The sequence below is a fragment of the Hermetia illucens genome, chromosome 4 (genome assembly GCF_905115235.1).
Source record: "Hermetia illucens chromosome 4, iHerIll2.2.curated.20191125, whole genome shotgun sequence".
Taxonomy (NCBI): Eukaryota; Metazoa; Arthropoda; class Insecta; order Diptera; family Stratiomyidae; genus Hermetia; species Hermetia illucens.
In genome coordinates this window covers 126,283,349-126,308,607 of record NC_051852.1, presented here as the reverse complement: position 1 = coordinate 126,308,607, position 25,259 = coordinate 126,283,349, and the positions used below count along the sequence as shown (strand labels likewise).

Sequence of the window (25,259 nt, the reverse complement as noted above, 5' to 3'; positions counted from 1 at the left end):
AAAATTTTGCGCTCGAAGGACTCGCACTTCTTCATAGCTTTGGTCGAGCAAGAGATCCATGTAGGGGCTCCGTAGCAAAGAATCGGTCTTATGAGGACTTTGTATAGGGTCAGTTTAGATTTAGTGCAAAGTCCTACTCTTTTACGAAGAATAGAGTAGATTTTACTTAGTGCACCGCGTGCTCTGCTGAGAGCAAGATTAAGGTGGGGGTCGAATCGTAGGTGTTCATGAAATAGCATTCCCAGGTATTCCATTTGTTGTGAACTGTTTACTACGGTATTCCCGATGCGTAGCTTTAAGCGTTTAGCTTTTCTGTGGATAGATCTAGATCCCAAGTATCTGAATTTTCTCCGAAGAGTAATAACCTGTGTTTTGGCCTCGTTGATTTTTATCCCCCAGGTCTGGTAGTACTTGCAGAGATCTGTTAAGTATTTCTCTATAGCATTAGCTGCCTTACCGGGTCAGAGGCTCGACGAGAAGATAAGCGTGTCGTCAGCGAACTGTAATAGTTCTGTGCCGCTCTCTGGGATTGGAGCGTCGGCCGTGAAAATGTTGTAGAGTGTAGGTCCTGAAATGGATCCCTGCGGTACTCCAGAAGTGACCGGTAGGAGATCGGAATAATCATTTCTCACGCTGACGTGAAAATGCCTATCTTCGAAGAAACTTATTATAAGTCTGATCACCGGGATAGGGATCAAGGCTGATTAATTTGAAGATAAGTCCGTTGACCCACACGGAATCAAATGCCTTTTCGAGGTCTAATGCACACACTACTGTGGGCTTGTTATTGACGTTAAGTCTGCTACTCACTGAATCGTGAAGGTAGCTTAGTGCGTGTTGGGTCCCGTGCTTTGTCCGTAACCCGAATTGATGGTTCGGAATAATGTTTTTCCGATCGCAATGTTGGACTAATCCCACTGTCCATACTTTTTCGAAGAGCTTGCCCAAGTTGGAGAGGAGAGAGACGGGCCTGAAGTTTTGTGGTTCGTGGGAGCCGCCTTTTTTTTAATGGCGATTATCTTTGCTACTTTCCAAGCAGTGGGAAAGTAACCATTATTGATGCAGTTGTTGAAGACTGCAAGAAGGAACTTCATTGATGCCCTAGGGAGGTTTTTGATGACAATATTTGCTATGTCATCTGGTCCAGTTGATTTTTTGCCGTTAAGGCTTTTAGTGATGGCTGCGAGCTGTGATAAGCTCAAAAAGGTTTTTGGGTCATTTGGTTTGCAGGATGGGTTAAAGGTGGAGAAGGTAGTTAGTTTGAGTGAATGCTCATGAAGAAAGTTCGGTTGTTACTAGGTGAAGGAGAGTTTAGTTGATTTAGGAAAGACTCCGCGAGTATTTGAGCTTTCCTAGCGTCACTGCCGATGTTTTCATTGTTCTTGGTAAGAACGAAATTTTTGGATCTGTTGCGGCCTGTCAGCCTATTTATATGTACAAACATATTAGATCCGGGTTTCACATCTGCTAGCTTGCGAGTGAGTTCCTTGCTACGGAATGGTTCCACCATTTGACGGATTAATGTACTAAGGCAGTTAATCCGCGAAATTACCATATTTATATTCCGTGTTAGTTCTATTTCCATTTTTGTGGAAGTTTCGTTTGAGATTTTTGCGCCAGATTTTTCTGACTTTCAGGTGTTTCATTATCTCGTGCGGCAGTTTATTGAACTGAATCTCATCGATTTTGAGGAGCTTTGTGTTTCTGCGTGTAGCAGAGTTGATGGCATCAGTAGCCAAGATGATGGCCTCATCGATTTCTTTGTCCATTAGGTTTTGCGAGACAGTAATTTTTTTTTAGGTTTAGCTGTGGTGCTAATTCTGCCCTGAATTTATCCCAGTTAGTATGGGCGAATGATCTTATTGTACTGGGTACTCGCTTTTGCAGTTGAGAGTTTAGCGAAAGTATAAGTTCAACTGCGAAGTGATCGGACATCCCTGGTAAAGTTTTGCACGTTAACAGAAAGCATTGATTAAAAATACTTACGAGTAATTGGCTCAGTTCTCGACAAGTCGCTGTCACTCACAGTGATAGTGCGTGTTTCATTAGAATCGGTTGTCAGAAATTTTGTTTTATTTAGATTCAACTGCCCGGCCTTTTCTAATCCCAGGCAAAGATACTTCGGTAAGGTTTTCATCAACGAAGTCGTAGTCTCTATTTCAAGAGAATGTTCTCAGATTCGCAGAAGCCTGCGAACGACGCAGCCAGAAGGCCATTGAAGAGGTGATTTTAAGGGATAGTACAATGGGCCAAATAAAATATCTGAGTGGTTTGAGCTTCACTAAACTAACGAGATTCAGTCGAAGACCGTTCTACATAACGCATCTACATCATCAGCAATGTTCAGAGCTCTAGATGTTGAATACCCCGGGTGACAATGTCCATGACAAGAACAAAGCAGAGTGACGAGAGGGCATTTCCTCGATGAACATTAACACAACAGAATATTCAGTGTGCAGTGCAGTTGGCTTCTAACAAGTTTATATAGATCTCTGTCTCCGTCCTGGGGACCAGTTGATAGTAAACATCTTTATACTGGGCTTTCATCGCTTTCTAGTTCGCATTCTTATAAATTCCAAAGCCAAGTATCTGGATTTGAGAAGCTCTTACCGGCCTTGGTGGTTGTAAAGCTCGGCAGTTGCGTAAATCGTTTAATACACTATGAATTGAAAAGTATAAGATCATGAGTTTCGGCAAAAGCAACAATACGTTCGCCATCCTCATTATGTGTGTCAGAGCCTCTACACCATGGCTCCAGTTGTCATTTGTCGTTTTACCGAAATTACCATTTAAATCATCGGCAATGGCAATATAAAGATCAGTAGGTCCAATCTCAATCAGAATACTAGTCTCTTTGCCTCAGGTCTAGACCCGATACTGGTTGTTGCACCGTTGTTGTTGATGATGATGAAGGAAGGAATATGGCCGTTTCTTGGTATTTTCGGTTCTTTGATTCGTAACTTACGTCTTCTAAGTCAACTTATACATACAAAATATACATTTTTTCGGGCCCAATTATCTATTTTGTGAAGAGAGACTGCCGGTTTCTTAAATTTATTTCTTGGCATTTTCTCCAAGACAATTCAGTGCTCTTGGTTGAGGGCGGACATGGAGACTCTATCTGCCTTCCATCCTTGAAAGTCATGAATAATATTTGTTGGGTTTTCAGCGTGCCATGGAGGGCAAAACCTTTTTAGAATCGTATCTTTACCTTTTTGAGTCGTTGAAAGCTTGTCAACCTGGCTCCTACCATGCGTTTATGTCACACACTAACTCACTGCAGCCAGTTCCTTCTCCTTCCAATTTAACAGAGCTAGATCTATTCTTAGCTGTAACTCGTTCGGGTTCTCTCCATTTCTTATTTTCATTTAAACTTTTTCTACTTTAGTTGTTCGTGAAATGTTCGCAACATGAACTCCACAATATTTTCAGACATGAAACGTCGTTCTGTGTCCATTCCATCATGCCAAGAATGGCGCTATATCCAGAGCCTACGTCGAGGGCTCCTTCTAGTCTTGAGCAACTTTTTCAAAATCCTTAACTTTCAAAATTCACCAATGAAGATCGCATTCACGCTGCAGCATCGTTAACGATGGTAAGGTTTACTTCAGATTGCATTTTCCTACTATCGAAAATATGAACTCCTTCAGATTTCACAAGTATTAGATTCAGGCGTGAGAATGTTTCTAGTAATTTTCATCACTTTCCAATGGTTTTTCTATTACTTGAAATCGTCTACTTTTCTTCTACTTGAAATCGTCAGCTCTGGGGTTGTTTACGCTTCCATTGAAAAATAGTTTCTCTAACAACAATCTACTGTGAAATTCGGTGGAAATCAACTTCAAGAGGCGGTGAACATAGATTTTAAGATAAGGCCAAACGCTGGGAAATAAAATGAAGCGGTTGTCAGGGAGGGGGGAGTACTTGATTCAAAAACATTGCACTACAATCAAGTGCATTCTCTTCGTGAGTTTTTCTTCAAGAAACAATCCTCACGCCAAATATATCAGGCTACCGTCATGGCAGATAATAAATTATCTCCTTTGAACTTGAGAAGTAGAGAATGGGATCCCATAACAAATATTACTTCAACAAAAAACAAAAAATTACAAACGGTACATCCTTCATGACTCCTCAATGACCAACTCCAGTTGAAGGTTATGCAACTGCGAAGTGTAGACAATCTAGCACATAACGTCTGCGATGCAGCAGTACAGAGTACACCAATCGTCATAACTCCGTCTGCAAGATTCTCCATCAAAACCACTCGTTGAAATACAACTTAGTGGCAACCTACCATCCTTATTATAAGTATACTCCGGAGAGAATCTTGGAAAATGATGGCGCCAAACTACTGTGGGATCACACTATTGCCACCGACTACAATGTTAATCACAATAGACCCGATCTGGTTCTGCTTCTCGAGGAAGAACGAGCGTGCTGCAACACTCTTAAAAAACAGAAAGGAAAAATCTGGAACTACGGCCCTTTGGCGGCCGATATGAAGCAGACTTGGAGACTACAAAAGATCGAAGCAGTCCCAGTGGTAATCTCAGCGACGGATTAGTCCCGAAAACTTTACATAAAGCGCTGAAAATGCTCGATCTTAGGGCTGGACGATACATGAAGATGCAAAAACCGGTTATGCTTGCAATCTTCTTCGGACTATAGCACGTCCGAAAAGTCCTGTCTGGTAACAATCTGACCTAGTGGGCTTCAGTCTTGATTTGTACTATCTTCCATTTAAGATTTATGTCTCTGTAGTTTATAACCACCGCGTCACTGCTTGAGGTGTTTGCGACAATCGGGATGTAGCAATACATTTTCGCATGGTAGCACATACTTTGCGTTGAAACGCATCATCGCTGTGATGCGGGCGTTTGAATGTTGCCTTCAGCCCATCCTTAGGTTAGTCACCTCGCGGTCCGGTTAGGCGGGAAGAGGGTTCGTGAACTTTTTTAACTATATATATATATATATATATATCATTAAATAAATAAATGTATGCCAGCGCCACTATAAAGTGAACCGCCTAAGACACGGTGAACCCTGATACTTCAGACTCTCACGTGTCTTTTAACAAAAACTTCACGTGTCCTTACATGGATCCGCACCGGAACCAAAGAAACAAACCAACGTCGGGATATCGCGAGAACCGAACGGAAGATAATTCGCAAGTTAAAGCTGGAAATAAAACAAAAAAATAACGGCTCGAGCGCGCATAAAACGTTGGACTCAAACGCCATTATAAAAAGGGGAAATCCCTGATTAATTACATCCTCAATCGAGTAGGAGAAGCACCTCAGATGTTCATGATGCATGGCTTTTGTGGTTCGCGCCCTGCCTTAGCATTCTCAGGCCATAAAAATGGAGAATATCCCTTTTTAAGGTTTTATGTAAACCTTGTGTTTTATACCTTATTAAAATCGGTTCACTGTCTGTCTGTCCGTCAGACGCATTTTTCTCGAAGACGGTTGTAGCGATTGACACCAAATTTGGTAGAAAGGTGGGAACTGTGAACGCTCACGTATATAGTCAGTTACATCCTTTTACGTCGGATTTAAGGGAGGGTCCCCATACATGCAAAACGGGGGTGTACATTTTTTTTTCATCAAATATAGGCTATGTGGGGTAGCAAATTAAAGGTCTCGGTTATTACTTTTCGAAACCGGTCTTAGTTTTGACATTTATTGAAAAGGTGCGGAGTGTGGGGGGTTGAAAGTGATCATTTTTTTAACGAACTCATTCTCAGAAACTACTTAACCGAAAAATCTGAAAAAATCAGGAGGCTGCCACTATATGGTGTCTAGGCTCCGAAATACCCTCCATACCGATAGGTGCTCAAATAAAGCTAATAATAGTACATTACTATAATTTTTAGTAATTGACAGGAAAACCCCCCTTAAGTTCACCCTAGAATCACAGAATTTTGCAGCAATGTAGGCTATGTTACAGCATAGAGGATAATCCTGACAATGAAAATCGCACTATTACTAACATGGTTATACTAGGTCAAAGCGGTCGCTCCTCTGCAAATTCAAGACTCCTAATGTCAACATCACTTGAAAGTGGATATTTTCACATAATATATGCATATATTACGTGCTACATACTAATGGGACAAATGCACATTCAAATCTCTTTATAAAAGAAATACACAAAACCTTTCATACCTGAAGCGTCTAGCTTCCGGTTTCACGACTTGTTTAATGTAAGTTTCGCTAATTAAAGAAGAGGTGAGGGAGAGTTCACATTCATAAATAAACTAAAGTAAAATAATAATGAGAAGCAAAATAATAATAAAATAAAATTTTCCTATTAGCATACCACCAAAGAACAGGCACTCGTATGCGCTGTATTCGGAAGTCAGAAGTGGCAGTCGATAGGTCACACTTTAAGGAGGGGCGACTACTGCATTGCTGGCTACGCCACGTAGTGGCATCCACTCTCCCAAGATGGCTGAAGGGTGGGTCGCCCCAAGGACACTTGGCGCAGAACAGTAGAGGAGGAGTGACGGCTTTTCGGAAAATTTGCGGGGGGTAGAGAAAATCTGGGACAAGGCTGAATAATTTTACTAATCTCATCCACATTCCGACCCTCCGAAGGAACTACGAGCCTGGGGGAGTCACCCCTTGTCTACTCCTTTTTGTCAGTCCAAATTTATAAATTGTGCTTTTGAGGCACTGCTTTTCCATTATATAATGCTATCTGAGTCAAGAACAGGGCATATTACCCGGGGCCAGTGAAAAATTAAAATTGCATCATATCGGGCGAAACAAATTGAACAGGAAAGTGTAGTTGTGCCAACGCTATCAGCATTATTTTGGATATCCAAATGGTATTCTCTTTTTCACTCTAAATCATTAATCCTGTATTCAACTTACCTTTTTTCCCATGAAAACTTTGCGTTTTTTCATCCTCTCGAAGAAAGGATAGTAAGCACTTGACTCAATGGACTTGATTCCAGTTTCACTTGTAAATGCAATTACTTCATTCAAAAGTTAACTGACGGACTAGCTTCGCCATTGGGCCCTTTCAACCTCAATATCCATAATTCAAGTCAACTTCAACAACCCTATAACATCCAATTACCTCTGAATGCAAAACTTATTTACCGATTCCTGTCTAATTCAATAGCAATCTACTCAAAACTCTATTCATCCTGAAAGTTTTCTGCTAAATGCATTTAGTTGACATCAATACCGGGACCCATTGATTTTCAGTTAAAGTCAATTATGAAATTTTCCGAATTTGTCGCCTGGAAACACTTTCAGAGGTAATTAAACCAATTTAAGAAGTCCTTTGATAATACAAAAGCGTTGGTGCTTCTGCCGATGATGGCGACGAAGATGTTCACTTCTCGCAAGACTTCAATTTACTCCTTTTCAAGTGGAACTACGAGTACAGAGTACATGCATCCTGGCTCGTATTTCATTGAGTAACTCAATTTAGTTTGACTCAAAATTGACCCTCGATTCGGTGCGTATTACAGGAGGGCATGTAATCAACTTAAGAAGTTTTATTTTAAGAATGGCATCTATCCAGACGAAGAATGGTGACAAATGTGTAGCTAGGATATGAGCTAGAAGGAGTCAAAAAAACAAATAGGAGGAGCGGCAAACAGGTCCTTCCTCAGTATATAGTTTATATAATTAATTCTTAGATAGTTTTTCAATTAACTTCTGAATACAAGTTTGAAATTCAGAATACCATCCGGTTTTGTTACCGTTTATTAACACCGACTTTGTAAGTTAAATAATGGGGGGATTTCCCTGCATATTTCTCTCCCTAAGTATCCAACATCGGTAAAGCCCCCACGACATTGCCTGCTAAGTACTCTCACTACATAATTTTAAATGTGTTACGTAATACTTGTCGCGTATCTTGAAAGAAATCGTTCTTGCCGTGTCCTTGTACTTACCGTTAAATCAAAAATCAATACTTTGAGCTAAATCCAGACAATCTGCCAATAATACTGAATAAGATTCGTAATTTTATTACAATTTTCGTAATGATCCGCTTTTGAATTCTTATTTCTTCGTCAATTTTTTAATATTATATTGAGCGATGGAACCACACCCCCAGTATCCCAATGCTATGGAAAGGAATTAGCATCGGAGAAAAAGCGTATGATTTCGTGAAATACCAGAGAAGATGGGGCCAGAAGGAACACACAGAATTGTCTGGGATTGACTCCATGTCTATGGGGAGTTGATGAACAGAGAAAAATTCATCGTTGTGACTTATGCTCTGTACAACTAAACATTCCTTTAATCCGATTAGGAAGCTTTATTTTCGAGACAGAACTTATTTCTTCTCCTTTTGGGTAACTTTAATCTCACCGCTATTTCAAATGCAGTGTACGAACCACTTGTGCTCGTATTCTTCTAATTAATATACAGACATCTGCGATTCTGTCACCTAGCAACTTGTGGAATCACTGGGACACTTAAAGCATGCAAACCTTGGAATCCTGCTGGAATTATCAGAAATTGAAATACGAACTAAATATTTCATATATATAATAAATGATTCACACGAAAACATTTACCTATTGAGAATTATATAATTTAATAATTTATTATAACTATGTTAATTATACGGTCGAAAGGTAGTCTAGGTTCCAGGACGAAACGTGGATTGGTACACACGATGGAGCATCAATTCTGAGAAACGCCAGCTGAACCAACACCAACAGCTCTACTACCAAACCCTAGCTCCACTTCCACGTGGCAATCGCTGGAAGTTCCTTCTTAATAAAAAACTGTATACGAGGAAGGATGAAGACGTGTCTCCCGTGCCTAAAGTCGGCACAAATTGCATCAACTGGTCCAGGGAAAGGCTGCCAACACTACACGGAAAGCCCAAGTTACGAAGCCACAAAAGGAGCCTCGGATAGGATGCACTTTACAACGACGAACCCGGCAACGAAAACGGAACATCGATTTGCGCGATTTTCTCATGAAACGTGCGCTCCCTGTAGAGACGGAATGCTGTTCAGCAGCTAGCGGATACGCAATATAAGGGTGATGTGACAGCGGTGCAAGAGATGCGCTGGGCAGACACCGGTTTTCCGCGTTTGCGATGCAAATTTAGAAATATAAGCTTCATTAACGTTCACGAGGAGACTCCAAAATCGGAGAAGGATACCTTCTACGAGGCAGTTGAGCGGACCCGCGAAGCCATTCCCAAGAATGATATCAAAATCATATTTGGAAATTTCAGTCAAGTAGGGACAGAGCAAGTATACAGGCGATACATCGGCTCCCATAGCTTTCAGCCCTCCACAACACTTATAAAGGAGCAATGGATGCCGCAAAACCCTAAGCTAACAGATGCTCTGGAGAAGAAGCATCAGCAAATGATCATCACACCCACGTGAAGAGTGTTATCATTGTTAAGGTCATTTGGTGCCAGTCGCAAGAAAAGTAAGAACGACTGGTTCGACGATGAATGTAAGCTAACAACAGATTGGAAGAATGCTGCATGCCGAGTAATGTTGCATCACGAACTCCGTCGAGCAGGGAAGCGACTTCACCGACGGAAAAAGGAAACTTTGGAAAACCAACAAGTCTGTGAACTAGAAAAATATAGGGAACGACCGCACCACTCGCAGAAGTTTTACCAACAAATCAGCAAGATGAAATTTTATACACCTCCATGTCATCCTGCCGAGAAAAAGAGGGAAATTTGATTTCCAACACAATGGGCATATTGGAGCGATGGGTTGAGTACTTTGATCAACTACCGAACAACCAGAACATCGGCGAGTTGGAAGTCCCGCCAACTGAAAACGACGGACAAATGCTGTCCAAAAATGCAAGAAACAACCTAAGGAATTCATCGGCTTAAAAATCATAAGTCGCTAGAAGCCAATAGAATTACAGCTGAATTGATTAAATATGGAGGCGACCAATGACACCAAGCGGCTCATTAACTTATCATCAAGGTGTGAGACAGCCTAACGACTAGCAATGGGGCATTATTTTTCTCATACTTAAAAAGGGAGATATCACGTAGCGCAGCAATTATAGAGGTATCACGTTGCTGAGTACCATCTATAACATATTCTCCGCTACCTTGCTAGGCCGGATAGGCCGATACGCCCACAGCATCATTGGCCCATACCAAAGAGGCTTCACTCCACGCAAATCAGCAATAGATCAAATTTTCTCTATGCGGCTAAAGATGAGAAAACTGCTGGAATATAACCATCAGTTGCACCATTTTTTCATCAACTTCAAGGCCACCCATGACAGCATAGCCAGGGAAAAACTGTACACGGCCAAGAGAGAATTCGGTATCCCGACGAAATTGGTAAGACTAATTAGGATGACCCTGACCAATGTGCGAGGCCAGATAAAAACACTAGGATCACTCTCGAGACCATTCAACGGTCTAAGACAAGAGGATCATGCGTCCTGTTTAACCGGGGCCTGGAGAAAGTGGTTCGCGATACAAATGTCAATGCAAGAGGCATCATCCTCTTTAAATTCACTTAACTAGTGGCCTATGCTGACGATATTGACATTATGGGAAAAACAACCCGAGGTCTACAATCTACCTTTATCCAAATGGATCAGGCGGCGCGAGGTCTTAGACCGCACATCAATGTAGACAAGACGAAGTACATGATGGCAACGTCAGTTGAAAACCAAAGACCTAACAACATCAAATCAAATAAAGATAGGAGACTACAACTTTGAGACATTTAAAAATTTCTCCTATCTAGGGTCGAAAATCACAACCGATAACAGCTATGACGATGTTGTGGAGAGGCAACAGAACCTATTTCAGCTTACAAAAACTGTTCTGCTCGAAGCGTCTCACCATAGGATCAAAACTCTTATTGTATAATACAATGATCTTATCAACCCTTACGTATTCCTCGGAGACTTGGGTTCTTAGCAAGAAAAATTGCGAACTCTTGGCCGCGTACGAGAGAAGAATCCTCCAAAGAATTTTTAGCCCCCTACATGAGAATGGAAGATTCCAGAGCCTCTATAATGACGAAATCTATGAGCAATATCACGGCCATCTAGTTATGGATAAAATCTGGCCGAATAGGTTACGGTGGGCGGGTCACCTAATCCGTATGGATGTGGATGATCCAGCCCGAATTGTCTATAAGAGCAGTATCTATAGTAGAAAAAGAAGACGAGGCAGACGCTGTCTGAGATGGAGCGATGCATAGGTCAGGATGCCAGAGAGCTTTTATGGATATCGAATTGGTGGACCTCGGTGCAAAACCGGGATGTCTGGAGTTTCTTACTAAGGCAGGCCTAACCCGAATACCGCAGATATTTTCAGGCCTAAATTTTATGTACAGACATCATTATGAATTTTTCAGACTTTTCGGGGGACAGTTTCTTGTCTTTAGGTCTGTACTCTCTGCCACTTCATTTCTCTTATTTTGGAACCGATACCAAACCTAAACCCATTTTTATAAAATGTTCCAACTTTTCATTCGACGGCATAGACATATTTGGCCAAGAGAAATTCACACCACCTTTTACATGTATACATGTATACCGAAAATGACAAGTGATTAGGATTTGGAGAAAAAATGGTAAAGCAAAATACAACCCTTCCAAAAACGCCAAATGATCGGCGAATACGATTTCGACAACCACCCTATTTGTTCAAGAGTGACGACTGCAGGAGGTATTCCAGCACCTAGAAATTGACCAATTCAGGAGAAGCTACTCAATTATTATTATATATCTCCACCAATGCCAAAGATAGTAAAAGATAGAGCTCAACAAATGCTAAGCGTGAAGGAGTGTTAAAAAGGAGTAATTCGGCCCAGATACATAGAGAACAGAACCCTTATCCCTCTTTCATGCTGCTGCAGTCGAATGGGCACCAACAAAGCCTCGGGCCTGAAGAATATACCAAAAGGCCTTTAAGCTCACCTTGAAATCTAAACCGGGCGAGTTCGCTGAGTTGTTCGAAACATGCATGTCGGAAGGGGACATATGGGGCGGCTAATCGCATACTGCTAGTTATTGGGAGGAAAGCAGGCCGGCAATATGGGTTCCGCAAAGCCAAATCAAGCGTTGATGCCATCAAATTGATTATCGACTCGACTTGACACCTATTATAATCAATATATAATATATTAAGCAGATAAATAGATCTGATATAACACCAATGGCAGACCCTGGGAGTAAGTTGTCGTAACAGCTATCCCACAGAGCTCCACTCTCGGGTCACTGCTGTAGAAGAAGCATGTATTTAATCCTGCGGTTCGGGAGGAGGCCACGGCAGTAGTAACGCTGGTCGTGGCAACATCCCAAAGATGCCAAATTATACTCATCTGAGGCAATCAGTGCTGTTGAAGTCTGATTAAAGAGCGCTGGACTAACATTTGTAGGAGAAAACACGGAACACGGTCCACATTATCAAGCGCCGTAAGATAAATTAAGCTGACATTACAAGCATATCATCATTTAAAAGCAGGCTATCAAATATTTGAGAGTGATGAGAAACGTAAATTTCAATTGTAAACAGCACATGCAATATGCGTGTGACAAAGTATCCATGCGAGTGCGGCAGTCAGAGAGATGATTCCGATCGTTGAAAGGCGGCGGTATGCGTAAAGGCTACTTATTGATAGTGAGAAACTCGATCTTGCTCTACGCATGTTGCACGCCCAAACTGAGGACAACATTGAGGATCTTTCTTGTCTTCAGGGCTGCTTCGGATGATGCACCGTTCGTCACCTCGAGAATGATGCCGACTGACATCTTTGCAGATGAGATAACGAGCATATATAATGCGGTGTCCACCTCATGCCCAAGGAAAAGAATCTATGAATAGATGGTTGCAACGTTGGGACTGCTCAGGAAAGGGTCTTTGGCATATAAGTCGATCCTTACCATCAAAGAGTAGTTGAAGAGACAGCATAGGGACATTAATTATAATCTCATTCAATTTCTTACAAGCTATGAAGGATATCAACGGTACCTCTGAAGATTTTAAATTATGCACCTAATCTGATTTTTCAAACTGCCATGAATTTTCTGATAAAACTATAATAGAACTAGGTGAAACGCTAATACCAGAAAATGTGGTGAAGAGAATTCTGCAGCCAACTTCATGATGGGATCCATCTAATGTGAACTGCGAAAAGGGCAGGAGACTAGGAAAGCGTGATTCTGAATGTCGCGTATAGACTAAAAGAGACCAACTTAGAGTGAGATAACTTAACCCCATGACCTAATACCTTTTGGTGGTCCCTCCGGACGATGTGGAGAGGGGAAGTATCGAGGGTCGTTTAAGCGGGTAAAAATCTAATCTTTTAAAGATTTGGACCTTCTGAGAGAAGACTTAGATGCTTTCAGCGCATTTATTTATTTGTTTAACTAGCTTTCTCATCTTTCGGAATCTCACGATTTTCTGTAAGACATCCACTGTAAGAAAACCTTTTGCGAAGACTATTTAAAAATAGATATTCTCCGGTAAAGAGCGAGATTAATGAATCTTGACCTTGTATATGTTCAATATCGATCTAAACTCAAGCATACAAGAAGTACCTGATTCTCTCGAATGACCTCTTTGGTTTGATCCCGCAAATTCGCCAAAACCAAAGTATAAAACAGAGCAAGACCAAAAAGTCGATTGAACTTAATAAAATCTTTTCTAGAATTCTTAAAAAGGGCTTTGTATTCACCAATCTTTTCTGTCAACACTATTTAACCATTGGAAAACACATATTTCGCTCAGAGCATATCGTTTCTAAAAAAATGAAAATGCTGGATAACTACATCTTTTCAACCTCTATAAAAATTTTCGAGCAGACCATCACATCTATTATAGATGTAATAGTCACAATTCTGCTTTGGAATTCCAGTTCACCAGCCAAGAATCAGTCACGCGGTAGAGTATGTCTCAGTGTTGAAAATCGACGTCTTATTTGGGATTGATAACAAAACACCTAGAACAGTCTGTCTCCTTAAAATAACGAAAGGGAAGCCATTGATAAGCTTAAAAACATCATTCACTTCCATTCGTGCCTCTATTAGTTAATTTTAAGCTTCCGAGAAGGACGGAAACCCCAAGTGAAAGTTCAGCAACGACTGTTCTCTTCTTATACCAATGCAGCTAGGATCCCAAAAGGCTTAGTCCTCTCTCTTTTTTTTTAATCCACTCCTCCACTCCACTTCCTCATCATTTGCACCGCCAGAAGGGACAAGTATTGAGCGGGACTCATCTGGATTGGTATTTAGACGAGCTCTACCAATACTTGACCTGGTGAAAACTACCCTCAACGCATAAAAATGCCAAACAATCGTCCTTGGAAAGGAGATGAAGATGACCCGAAAATGGTTTCCGACATCAGAAACCTGTCCTTATGTCTCCCATCCCACAGTCAACTTGGTTATCTACCTTGGCGTCACTATAAACTCAAACCTATCCAGCACCTTCAGGTCACTGTACTATATATTGCGCTTAAATAAACCAATTCCAACAAAATCCAAGTTGTTCTACTAAAAGCGGACCGTTCCTTCTCAGATTAAGGGGTTCAATGTCTCAATGAAAGGTAGTTCTTCGCCAGTGTACCAGCATTTTTAAAGACTATGATAGTACAAGGTACATATCCTCAACAAAACATCAAAATCACTACGAACCAATGACATTCTAGCCTTCGCCTTGGCTTCCACTAAATTGGCTCTTTCAAGGACATTTCTTTCTACTGTTCAGACACCTAAAATTATATGAAATGACTTCCGAATAAACATCAGCATTTTAATCTGTTCGTATCCTTTACTTTCAGAATATCCTGGGTGGCGAAATGCAACCGAATGAAACAGGTGGTGGCGCCGATCAAAACACCAGACCTTCTTCAAACAACCCCTTTCAACAGCAACATGAATCGAACTCAGTACGGTTGACGTCACCACAACCACCACCAGTTCCACCACCACCCAACCAAAATCATGCAACAACGTATCAACAACAAATGCCACCACAAAAGCTGTCCCAATCTTACCCTCAAGTCGGCACCAGAATGCTGGGCGATGAGCCTGGTAATGGCGGAACATGGGCCAGGACGAAAGCATGGATGATTCAGTGGAGAGGATCACGACGTCTGGTGTTGGTGATTGTTGCTATCGCTTTGCTTTTGGATAATATGCTTTTGACTACCGTTGGTAAGTACCTACCATGTTTTTCTACGTTTCTATATATGACCGCGCAAATTAACGTATTGGACTAATGAAATTGGTCCACCTTTTTAAGAGGTCGTGTTTGTTTTTCGGGCGGGGAGTTCTTCAAAAGATACTCATACATATGTTACAAGGGAGTGGACTTTATATTCACTAAACACACCCTCTAACTAGCTTCCTCTTCCGCGTGGAGCTATTACAAGGTATTAAGTGGCGACGCCCTAAATAATAATAATAACAATCGTTGGCGCGCGAGTCAGGGCCTTGGACCGTCGTGTTAGAGTACTTCATTCAAGACCTTATCGACCCACTACAGGACTACAAAAAAAAGCAACTATAGGAGGCAATGCGGTCACCATAGCGCTCGCCGGTGATTATTATTGATTTGTCTCAGGTTCTCATTCACCAGTAAGTGTCAACTAGGGTGCGACATCCAGTTCCATCTTTCTGGCAACAAACGGACTCCGCGTTGGAAGAACTCCTCATCTTAGCTGGAAATCCACTGAGATACCCGTTTTTCGACACTTGCTGCAGATTCGAAAGCCTGGTTAGCTAATCCGTGAAGCATCGACCAAAACAAACGATAGTCTGATGCGGCCTGGTGAATACGGCCAGTGGGGTAACACCTCTCAACCAAGTATTCGCAGTGTTTCCAGGACTGCTCTTACGAAGTGCGGCTTGCATTATCGTGGTGGAAAATGATCTTGTCGTGTCTCCTCCATTCTACCCGTTCTTGCGGCTCCTGGTTCAAACGTTTCACCAGGTTTCAAGGCTTCGTGCAGGATCACTCCTTTTTGGTCCTACCAGATACATAGCAATATCTTCTTACTGTGGATGTCGCTCTTTGGCTTGTATGTTGATGGCTGGCCTTGTGAAACCTATAATTTTTTGCGCTTCGGATAGTCGTGGTAGATTCACTTTTTGTCACCCATTACAATCCGATGCAGGAATTGGCTATGAAGAAGCAATTAACAGACTTGCAGATATCTTCCAATTGCTCTCACAGACACTTTATGTGGCGTCCATTTCCTTTCACCCTGAATCCCTTCCATGACTTTTATGCGGTATGCAATAGATGTTTGACCGACCCCCAATGCGTCAGTGAGCTTCTATTACGTTTGGCTGGAGTCTGCATATAATACTGCTTACATTTTTGCAGCTTCGAAATTATTTTTCGGTAGTCCATAGTCTTCTACGCTGAAGTCGCCATCTTTGAACCGGTGAAATCACTTTTGGTATTGTACCTGAGAACTGTTGGAGCTTTTACGCGATTCCGATGATTCTGCATCAAGAAAGAGAGAGTCTGGGAAAAAGAGATGATTCCTCCGTGCCGGCTTTGTAAGGTAGGTTTCGATCTCTGAAACAGCAAGCTTAAAATGTTGAAGTGTGGAGCCTTTATTAGAAGATATTTTGAGGGAATCCTCAGGCCGACTCTCGTGACAGTCAAGTACGTCCTGAACCCCAGTAACGCGTGGATTGTAGCTGAAATATTGAAAAGGTCAAAGTAGGTCGATTGTTAACGCTTCAAAATTCAGACGCAGACAGAGGAACGGTCACCAAGCGCCCATATCTTTCAAAAGCTTCTGCCCAACAGTGAACACGTTGAATTGATGGTGACTCTTTCAGTCCCTAATTTCTCAGGGGATCTGAGAATAGAGACATTAGTAAAATTAGGTGGATTTTAAAACTGAACGCATAAATTTTCCCATACATCTCGGGTTTTCCCTATGACCGTGTTTGCCGACTTACAGAAAAATTGCCATAGAATACGTCAAATTTTGTTAAGCATGATATCCCAGAATGAGGCAAAATGTTTGAGTTGAAGAAATATGATTTAAACCCTGTAATCAATTAAAACAAAGAACTGTGTTGACACGAACTAGGCGCTGCAGAGACTAAAAAATAAACTGTTTTTCCAGACGCTTGATGCACTCTGATCAACCCGTTTAATAGGGGTGACAATAACAAAGGGGGATACTTGAAGATTGCTTCCTGTCCACCCTCTCCGAGCCGATGTCATCTATGGAAAAGAAAAAAAGAAATATTGCCCTTTCTTTGTGGAAACCGAGTGAGGAGCAATTATGTATGAAGAATAAGAAACCCCCACTTCACTCCACAGTATTATCCTGATGTGAATTTGGTCCTCCAAATCTGCTGCTCAGCCCTAGCATGGCAATGGATGTTTCCGCTACGGTTAGAAGGTCGGATAATTCAGGATAATTCCTAAGCTGCCACTCTGACACTAGTGTTCTTTTCTAGTATTGGATCAAGAAATAAGGCCCTTGGGCCCCGCGCGAAGATTACATAGTATTTAATAGACCACGTCCTACTTGCGTGGTCCGTGGAGAGAAAATCCGTACCTACAGTAAAAACTATACGGACAGCTTGGCTCCCGAAAAAAGTTCTTGCCCCTCCTTCCTTTCCTCTCTTGTCAGGCCAAGTAATTATATGTACATGAACAGTATAACATAATTGTTTTTTTTGTGATGATATTAGCTACGGAGTGGAGTGTCAACTGGTGGCTGAACAGCTGCTGCTCTGTACAGAAGCGGCAAATTCTATGAGAAAATGCGAAAATAATTTGTCTTTTTTCTTTGCCGGGTTCTTCGCTGTGTAACCAACCAGGTCCGAATCTTCGTGACAAGTAATTATCCCGAGCAGGACTGTCAATCCTCCAGCAACCCCATAACTTAGGCACAGTTTGACAAGTTTGCCAATGCGAGAAACTCATCGTTTTATCTTTTTTTTTTTTTTTCTTCAGCCTTTGTCCCGTTCACAAGCGGGGTCGGCGCGTCGTGATCGGTTTCGCCATTTGGCTCTATCGAATGCCTGATCTGGGTGCAATCTCGAGGCTTTCAAATCCCCATCTAGCGTATCAAGCCACCGTTGTTTAGGTCTGCCTTTTGGTCGTTCACCATCGACTTCAATATTCAGACCAATCTTGGCAAGTGAATTCTCGTTGGCACGAATTGCGTGACCATACCATCGAAGACGCCTCTCTCGCAACTTTTCCACGATCGGTGCAGCCCCGTAACGATAGCGGATATCCTCATTTCGAATGTGATCTAAATGTGTCACGGCACTAGTCCAACGAAGCATCTTCGTCTCCATTACCGCAAGACGCTGTTCATATTCTTTTATAGTCGGTCAACACTCAGAACTATAGAGAGCGACTGGACGGGCAACATTGCGGTAAATTTTAGATTTGAGACGTTCGTTGATACGTTTATCACAAAAAACATCAGTTGTGGAACACCACTTCATCCATGTTGCGTTAATGCGTGACGCAATTTCATAACGCAGTTCTCCATTGGCTGATAGCGTTGACCCGAGGTATTTAAATCGCTCAGTTCTGGGCAGATTACTGCCGCTGACAGTGATTGTGCCTGTTTCATGGGAATCGGTCGTCAAAAATTCAGTTTTGTTTAAATTCATTCTAAGACGGTGTTGCATGAGGCGATCATTCCATTTTTAAACAAGTTGCTGGAGACCATTTTTGCTATCAGATGCTAGGAAAACATGATCTGCATAAAGCAGTGTGTAGGGCGCTGGACGTTGGATATCCCGTGTGACGGTGTCCATAACAAGAACAAAGAGGAGTGGTGAGAGGGCGCTTCCTTGATGAACACCAACAGAGACACGAAGCGGTTTTGATACTCCCGCCATACTTCGAACTTTACTTTTCGGATCGTGGTAGAACAATTAAACCCAGCGCACGAGTTCTTCTGGCACGAAGTGTTGTCGTAAAGCATACCAGATGAGTTCGTGTGGTACACGATCAAACACTTTCTCTAGATCCAGAAATGCAATGTAAAGAGGGCGATGCTTCTCACAGTGTTTCTCCATGAGTAACCGCGCAGCGTGTATTGCGTCAGCAGTTCCGCAGTTCTAGACAAATCCGGCTTGATTCACGGTTATTTCAACGATTTCGCAAATACGGTTGTCAAGAATGCGTTCAAAAATCTTCATGGTATGGGAAAGTAACCGGATCGGACGGTAATTTGAACATTCTGCTGGACTACCTTTCTTTTTCCATATTGGAACAGTGGTACTTTCTTGCCAGTCAAATGGTGTTCCTCCTTCCTGAATAAGCCGGTTAAAGAATTCACTGAGCCACAGTGTTGGGTCCCAGCTCTTCGCTTTCCAGAGCTCAGATGCGATGTCGTCAGGTCCTGTTGCTGTTGCTCATCTTTTTATGAATTTGTTATATTGATTCAATAGACATTTCCCAGGTCCATTACGGTTGTCAATTCGCGCTTTAACCCGAGGACCTCTCAGTCATTTTGATTTACTATGGACGTCTTTCAACAGGAATTAATCCACGTAGATCTACCAGATATGATCCGCTGATAGATTGTCCATAATCGATCAGGAAAGGAGAAAGGGCTTAGATTTCTCTCTTCTCTGCCAAGCGACATGAGGACAACATCCCCTTGATGCGACCAGGTAGGTCAGAAAGCGAAGAATTGCAACGAAAAAGAGAGTTGCGTTCTCTACAGGGATCTTGGCGCATATGGTGAGAGCATTGTATACACTTACAACTTGGAGCGATGTACAGTCTTCATGGCGAGACTGGAAATAGCTAAAACGTATCATTTAACAGTACAGTCTTGCCTTGAAGGACGCCATTTTGGATACGGAGGGCAGATTCTGGCAGCGGGTGACGTCAATGCCGGCGGGCTTGAATGGGGCATGCCTCATTCAGACTCCAGGAGGAAACGGATCCTGGAAGTGGTAGCAAAAATCGGCCTCATAATTTTAAATATCGGAACCATGCCAACGTTCCGATGACTGAGTAGAAACGAATCCTCATCGTAATCTTCGGATCGGAATCGCTAACGCCGTCAGTAGACAGGTGACGAGTTCTGGAAGCCTTCTCGGCAATTGACCACCAGTACATCGCTTTCGAATTAACGTTAACTGTCGGCGTGCACCAGCAACACGCTCTCTCTACGCGTGAAATGCTGCGATGGTAAACATTCCGAGATTTGTCGAAGATCTTGGAACAGGCAGAGGCGCCCTAAAGGACACTTTAGAGGGCGGGGGCGTTGCAGCTGACATCATCGTAAATTCAGTGATGTACCTGATAACAACAGCCCGCCGAACTTCCATGCCCCGGAGAGCACCCAACCGTGGCAAGCCTTCTATGTATTGATGGACGGCGAAAATTATGTCCTGCAGACGATGTGTCATAAGCTTCATCGTTTGGTACAAGATGCTAACTGCCTAGAAAATGCGTACACCATAACGATAGAGCACAGATCAACTAAAAGGGCACTCTGAAGCGCGGTTAACAAAAGCAAAGCTCGCTGTTGGCAGAACCTAGTTGATAAGGCGAAGGAGAATCCATTGAAAGATTATCTGAGAGACCGCTCCCTGCCCTGTTAGACGCGAGAGGTACAGTTAAGTCCTTGAGGGTTTAACGTGAGCACCTGTCTTACGACTTAATCCCACGGTCTTCTTAAGACACGGATTGATTTTGTGACCACAATCAGAGCCCAATTGCATGGCTTAGCATTCACACTGGTGGATACAAGACATACCTAAATCTCTACCGAACTAAAGAGTACGGCACCCATATCGAAACGTAACACCACGCCGAAGCCCGAAGGTCTCTTCTCGCTTGAGCATAACCACAACCCCCTTGAAACTCCCACTAGGGGGCCTACCGCAAATAACCGAGCTGTTCTCACATACAACGGGAGTTCACCCGAAGTATGAGAGTCCAGGAGCCATCCCGGTTTCCATGGTACCAGTATACCACTGGTAAGGTTTCGTGACCAATTTGCTACACTCCCCGTGCAGACTCGGGTCTGACCGCCCTGATTAGGCCTTTAGAGCATTCGGGCGCATTCGGAGCACGGCCGGCAAACCAAAGTGTGTACAGCGTGTCCCGGTGCCACTACTATAGAGGCTCTCCTCGACCACTTGGTTTTTGTTTGGCCGACAGGGTTGCCACTCGTCTTCCTCACCGCCACCTCTGAGCACCACGCGAGAGGTGCAGAGGGAAATTAGGATCATTTCGGGCATGACTTTTGAAATACTTCCTCTGAGATTCTGCTAAGACTCGACATGCCAAAAGAATAGCGCTTAGTCACTTATGCCGGCGGACAGGGTGCAGTCCGCTTATGACGAATGTTGTGGGACCTACGTCTACCAGAAGACGTCTTCCCATGAGTGCAACGTTGTCTGGCAAGGAGACGTATCGCTAGCGGCTTGTGTAAGTGCAGAGACAGGGAGTCTTGCGAGTGACGTCTGCCTATGGCACTGTTTCAGAATGGGCTTTGATGGTGATTGTGGGAGTGATCGCCGTTGCCTTCCTTGCTAAGAAACGTAAATCCATTTAGAAGCACATGGAGAACGGCAAAGTACACCAAATGTCTGGCAACATTCTTGGCAAAGTAACTCAAAAAGCATATAGACTGCGCGACTCATCCACAATTAAGATTCATGGTTGAATCGAAGGCATGGTTAGATTGACTAGTTCCTCGCCTAATTTTTAAGCAGGCATGGAGGTTTTCAGTCTCACCTCCAAAAGATTAGGAAGGCATGATCCTCTAACTCTGTGTTCTGCAATAGAGTGGTGAACAACACCGATCACACCTTTTTTCGTGTGGAAGATGGGATACAATTTGAAAGCAACGTTATGCAGACAGAGGGGAGCTTTCTCCAGACAACGTTATGTATGTGAGAGATGCTGGGGAGCGCTGCCAGATGAAGCCGTATTGCGCACTATGTTCGGGTTCTTCTTGTTGAGAAGAACATTGAACTCGACCAGTGGAGGGACCAGATGGCAAGGGATTCCTTAAATTAACAATTCCCTTCCTCCTTTCCCCTCCCGTTGGTGAAAGGAATTTCTTTCTTGAAGGCTCCCAGAGCAGGAAAAGCGGGATCGCTAGTTCGAATTGATGTGCCAGGTTCCAAGCTAGTTCTGATGACGGAAGGGTGCTTAGCCATGACAAAAGAGAAAAAAACTCAACTTACCGGTACCGGATATATTTATGACTAAACCAACACAAAAATATTTGGAATTAATAAAATTTCATATATGTTAGTAGACATAAACTCTGCTTTTCAAACAAAACAAAAAACGAAACTATTTTGAAGCATGCTTTCCTAAATCATCACTTTAATTCGCAATTTTGCAGTAATCACTAAACCCCGCACTAAGGCAGCTGCTCTCGCAATCAGTCGCGGTCACTGTCTTCTTCGGTAAACTTGGCATGAATATATGAAGTTGCTTCCTCGCCTCATGGTAGTTGCAAGAATTCTCCAGGATTTGTCTATTTATCAGTGACCGATAGTCATTTTCGTAGCTGGTCTGCTTATTGCTGGCACTCTCTTGATTCTTTGGCTTCTCCAGTTCCAGATTGGCTCGATCAAATGCTGCTGATCCTGGCACCTGGATTTTTCTTGCGCCAGTTCCTGCCGTCATTTTTCCATTCCTACTGGACATGTTACTGATGAACTTCCTTGATGCACTATAACCACTCCGGAACAAGTCACTAAAACGGACGGGACGATTGTAACGAACGGGAATTCCCTCTTTGTTGAAAATGATCGTAATGTGTTTAACGGAGTCGGGACGCTTCGTGACTGCAGTTGCTGGTCGGGTTGATGATTTACTTCTTTGGGAGGCTGAAGGTCGTTTCGGCGGAGCTGGAGGATTTGTTGGTGGAAGATTCGGTTTTATGATGGTAGTTTTCCCAGCTAGATCAAGCCAATTTAGAACGCGTTCAGCGAGCTTTTCGTCACAGTTTATTGCTTCATGATGGCTGATGTCTTGAAGGGAGCTCCGTTTCGATGGAGTGTGATCGTCTTTCACTGCAGATCCTTTCCTTTTAAGCAAGTCTAGAAATGATTTATTTGCTGGAGAAACCGTCTGAGATCTTCTGCGATAAAACGACTTTGATGATTCGATCGGTTTACAGTTTTTGGATGAACCGATTAGTTGTAGACTGAAACTCTGATTTTCAGGTAAATCGTAGGATGCCGTGGGTCGTAGTCCTAAAAATAAATAAAATGGGTTAATAAGGCAAGGAAAGCATGTCACTAGTCCATAAAACTAATTTCGAATATGCAAATCATCCGATTTGTCCTACTTTCTATTTTTACCTTTTCTTACTTTATTTGCATCCTCGTTAATTTTTTTCTGATTGTCGTAGTCCAGGATAAAATGCCTATAACCTCCATCTGACGATTCCACCCAAACTGATTTAATAAACAACGGACGACTTGCTGACTCCCATAATGTCTGCTGTTGTCTCATTAGTGGTTGTTCATGGTTCCAACGAAAAGCGTGAAAAGTTCGGTTGGTATCAAACAAGAACTCGATAAACACTACTCGAGACCCAACTTCACTTTTCAACCGACCACCAAACTCTGACTGGATGTTCCCCGAAGTTCATAAAGTTCACTTGGAATTTACATAGCAGGCACGCGAAGGGTTACTTTCCCACTGTTGTCATTGTTCCGAATGAATCAATGTTCCTTATGTTGTGAACTTCCATGTACTCTTTCCTTTTGGGATTCATACAGTCATGCGAAAGTTTTTGGCATACAGAGGAAAAGGACTACAGGTGAATGTTGTTTATTTTATTACCCCGAGCAGTGCCGTGCCACCTATTCTGGGAATACATTGTCTTGTTATCTTTGAAGGGGCTCGTGTCATCAGGAAATTTTTACGAGGACAACCACCATAAAAAATATCAAAAAGGCCACAGGTTAGCACTGAATAGAATCAGGATTACAACTTATAAAATAACTACCTTTTTCCTTCAGCCAACTTTCAAAACTTTTGGCAAAAGGACGAGTACTGACTTTTCCCAAAAATATAATTTGGAAATAAAGTCAGTATCTAGTGTCCAGTCCCTAGTTAAAATCACCAACTATTAGCTCCCATGCTAAAGGATTCCACAGATCCTCCTTCTTATGTCGACACGAGTACCTTGATAGTGTAAACCCTCATCCCATTTGGTAGCGAACCTCTGACTCTGCCTAACATCCCAAGGAAAGTTTCCCTTAAAGCATAGCCGCAGTGAATTAACTTCCAGGATGTAATCCATCATCAAGAAATCAACCCTCGACAGCCGTCGGTAATTGATTCACTGCAAGCCAGGACTAATGTCAAGTAAACAACACTCAGAGCAGCAACTAGACTCCTGATTCCGTAGTCAGGACGAAGGTAATTGAAGTGTTGAAGCTGTTTGGCGTGTATAATTAGCACAACCGCTAAATTGCCACAAATCAACATGATTCAGCCCTTTTTCGAGTAAAGGAGGCATTTTATAAACACTGACACGCAACCAAGCTGTCTGCCGGCCAACTTTAAGCACCTGCATGAGTGCAGTCGGGAAATTCAATTTGTTCCTCTAAAATAGATATAAATGTTGCAATCTCATGCAAATGCAAGGTGCAAAACTTGTATCTGTTTTATGCGGCCAAACAGTTCCACAATTTTGGGTAACATTTACGCTATCATGGCTTGCTTTGCTGGGGGCTTTTACTCATTTTGCACCACGAAAATATGCTAAAAATAATAAGGATCCATTTACAGCCGTTTTAGGCAATAAATCCAGGCAATTGTCACAGCGTTACAGAATTCTATGTGATTGTAATGGCATATCAATGTGTCACAATGGGACAGTTTCCAATGTTATGCCCAAAGATACCAGAAAGAAATTTCAGGGTTGAAACCTGCTGCGACAGACAGCAGACAACAATCAACAAAGAAAAGATGGAGACCGTTAAAAACACGCAAAGGTAATTTATTGAGACTTTTATGAGCATAGTTCCTCTGTCTATTTGCTTGCTTCCAGTACGATTAGTTGCAGATACTCTGCACGTAGCTCCTTGACTGACAACTAGACCTTCCACTAATTGCACGACTTTGTCTTTAACTTTGTCAATCGAAACAACCTTAGCCTTGAAAGTTCACAGTATTTTCGTATTTTATAGACTCGTGCCCACCATAAAATTTTATTTTGGTGAATGATATAGTTTCTGGTTCTTTCAACCAAAAGCGAAATCTACGTAAGTCACAGATACGTAAATAGGACCTACGTCACAAAATGAAATGCATTCCCTTAG

General features: G+C 42.4%; 2 protein-coding genes across 4 annotated transcripts in view; one reads left to right on the top strand and one right to left on the bottom strand.

Annotated features, from left to right (window-relative positions):
* Positions 1-25,259, top strand: part of LOC119655925 (synaptic vesicular amine transporter) — a 104,401-nt gene that overhangs the window by 27,155 nt on the left and 51,987 nt on the right. For all 3 annotated transcript variants that reach the window (XM_038062096.1, XM_038062094.1, XM_038062095.1), the window contains exon 2: positions 14,780-15,155. In XM_038062096.1, coding sequence (XP_037918024.1) covers positions 14,798-15,155 — 358 coding nt within the window. In that variant the 5' untranslated portion in view covers positions 14,780-14,797. The remainder of the gene's footprint in view (positions 1-14,779; positions 15,156-25,259) is intronic.
* Positions 22,166-23,622, bottom strand: LOC119655926. The gene is made up of 2 exons (XM_038062097.1): positions 23,286-23,622; positions 22,166-23,177 (listed from the first exon to the last, which is right to left on the bottom strand). The coding sequence occupies exons 1-2, from the start codon at positions 23,437-23,439 to the stop codon at positions 22,300-22,302; spliced, it is 1,032 nt and encodes a 343-aa protein (XP_037918025.1). The 5' UTR covers positions 23,440-23,622; the 3' UTR covers positions 22,166-22,299.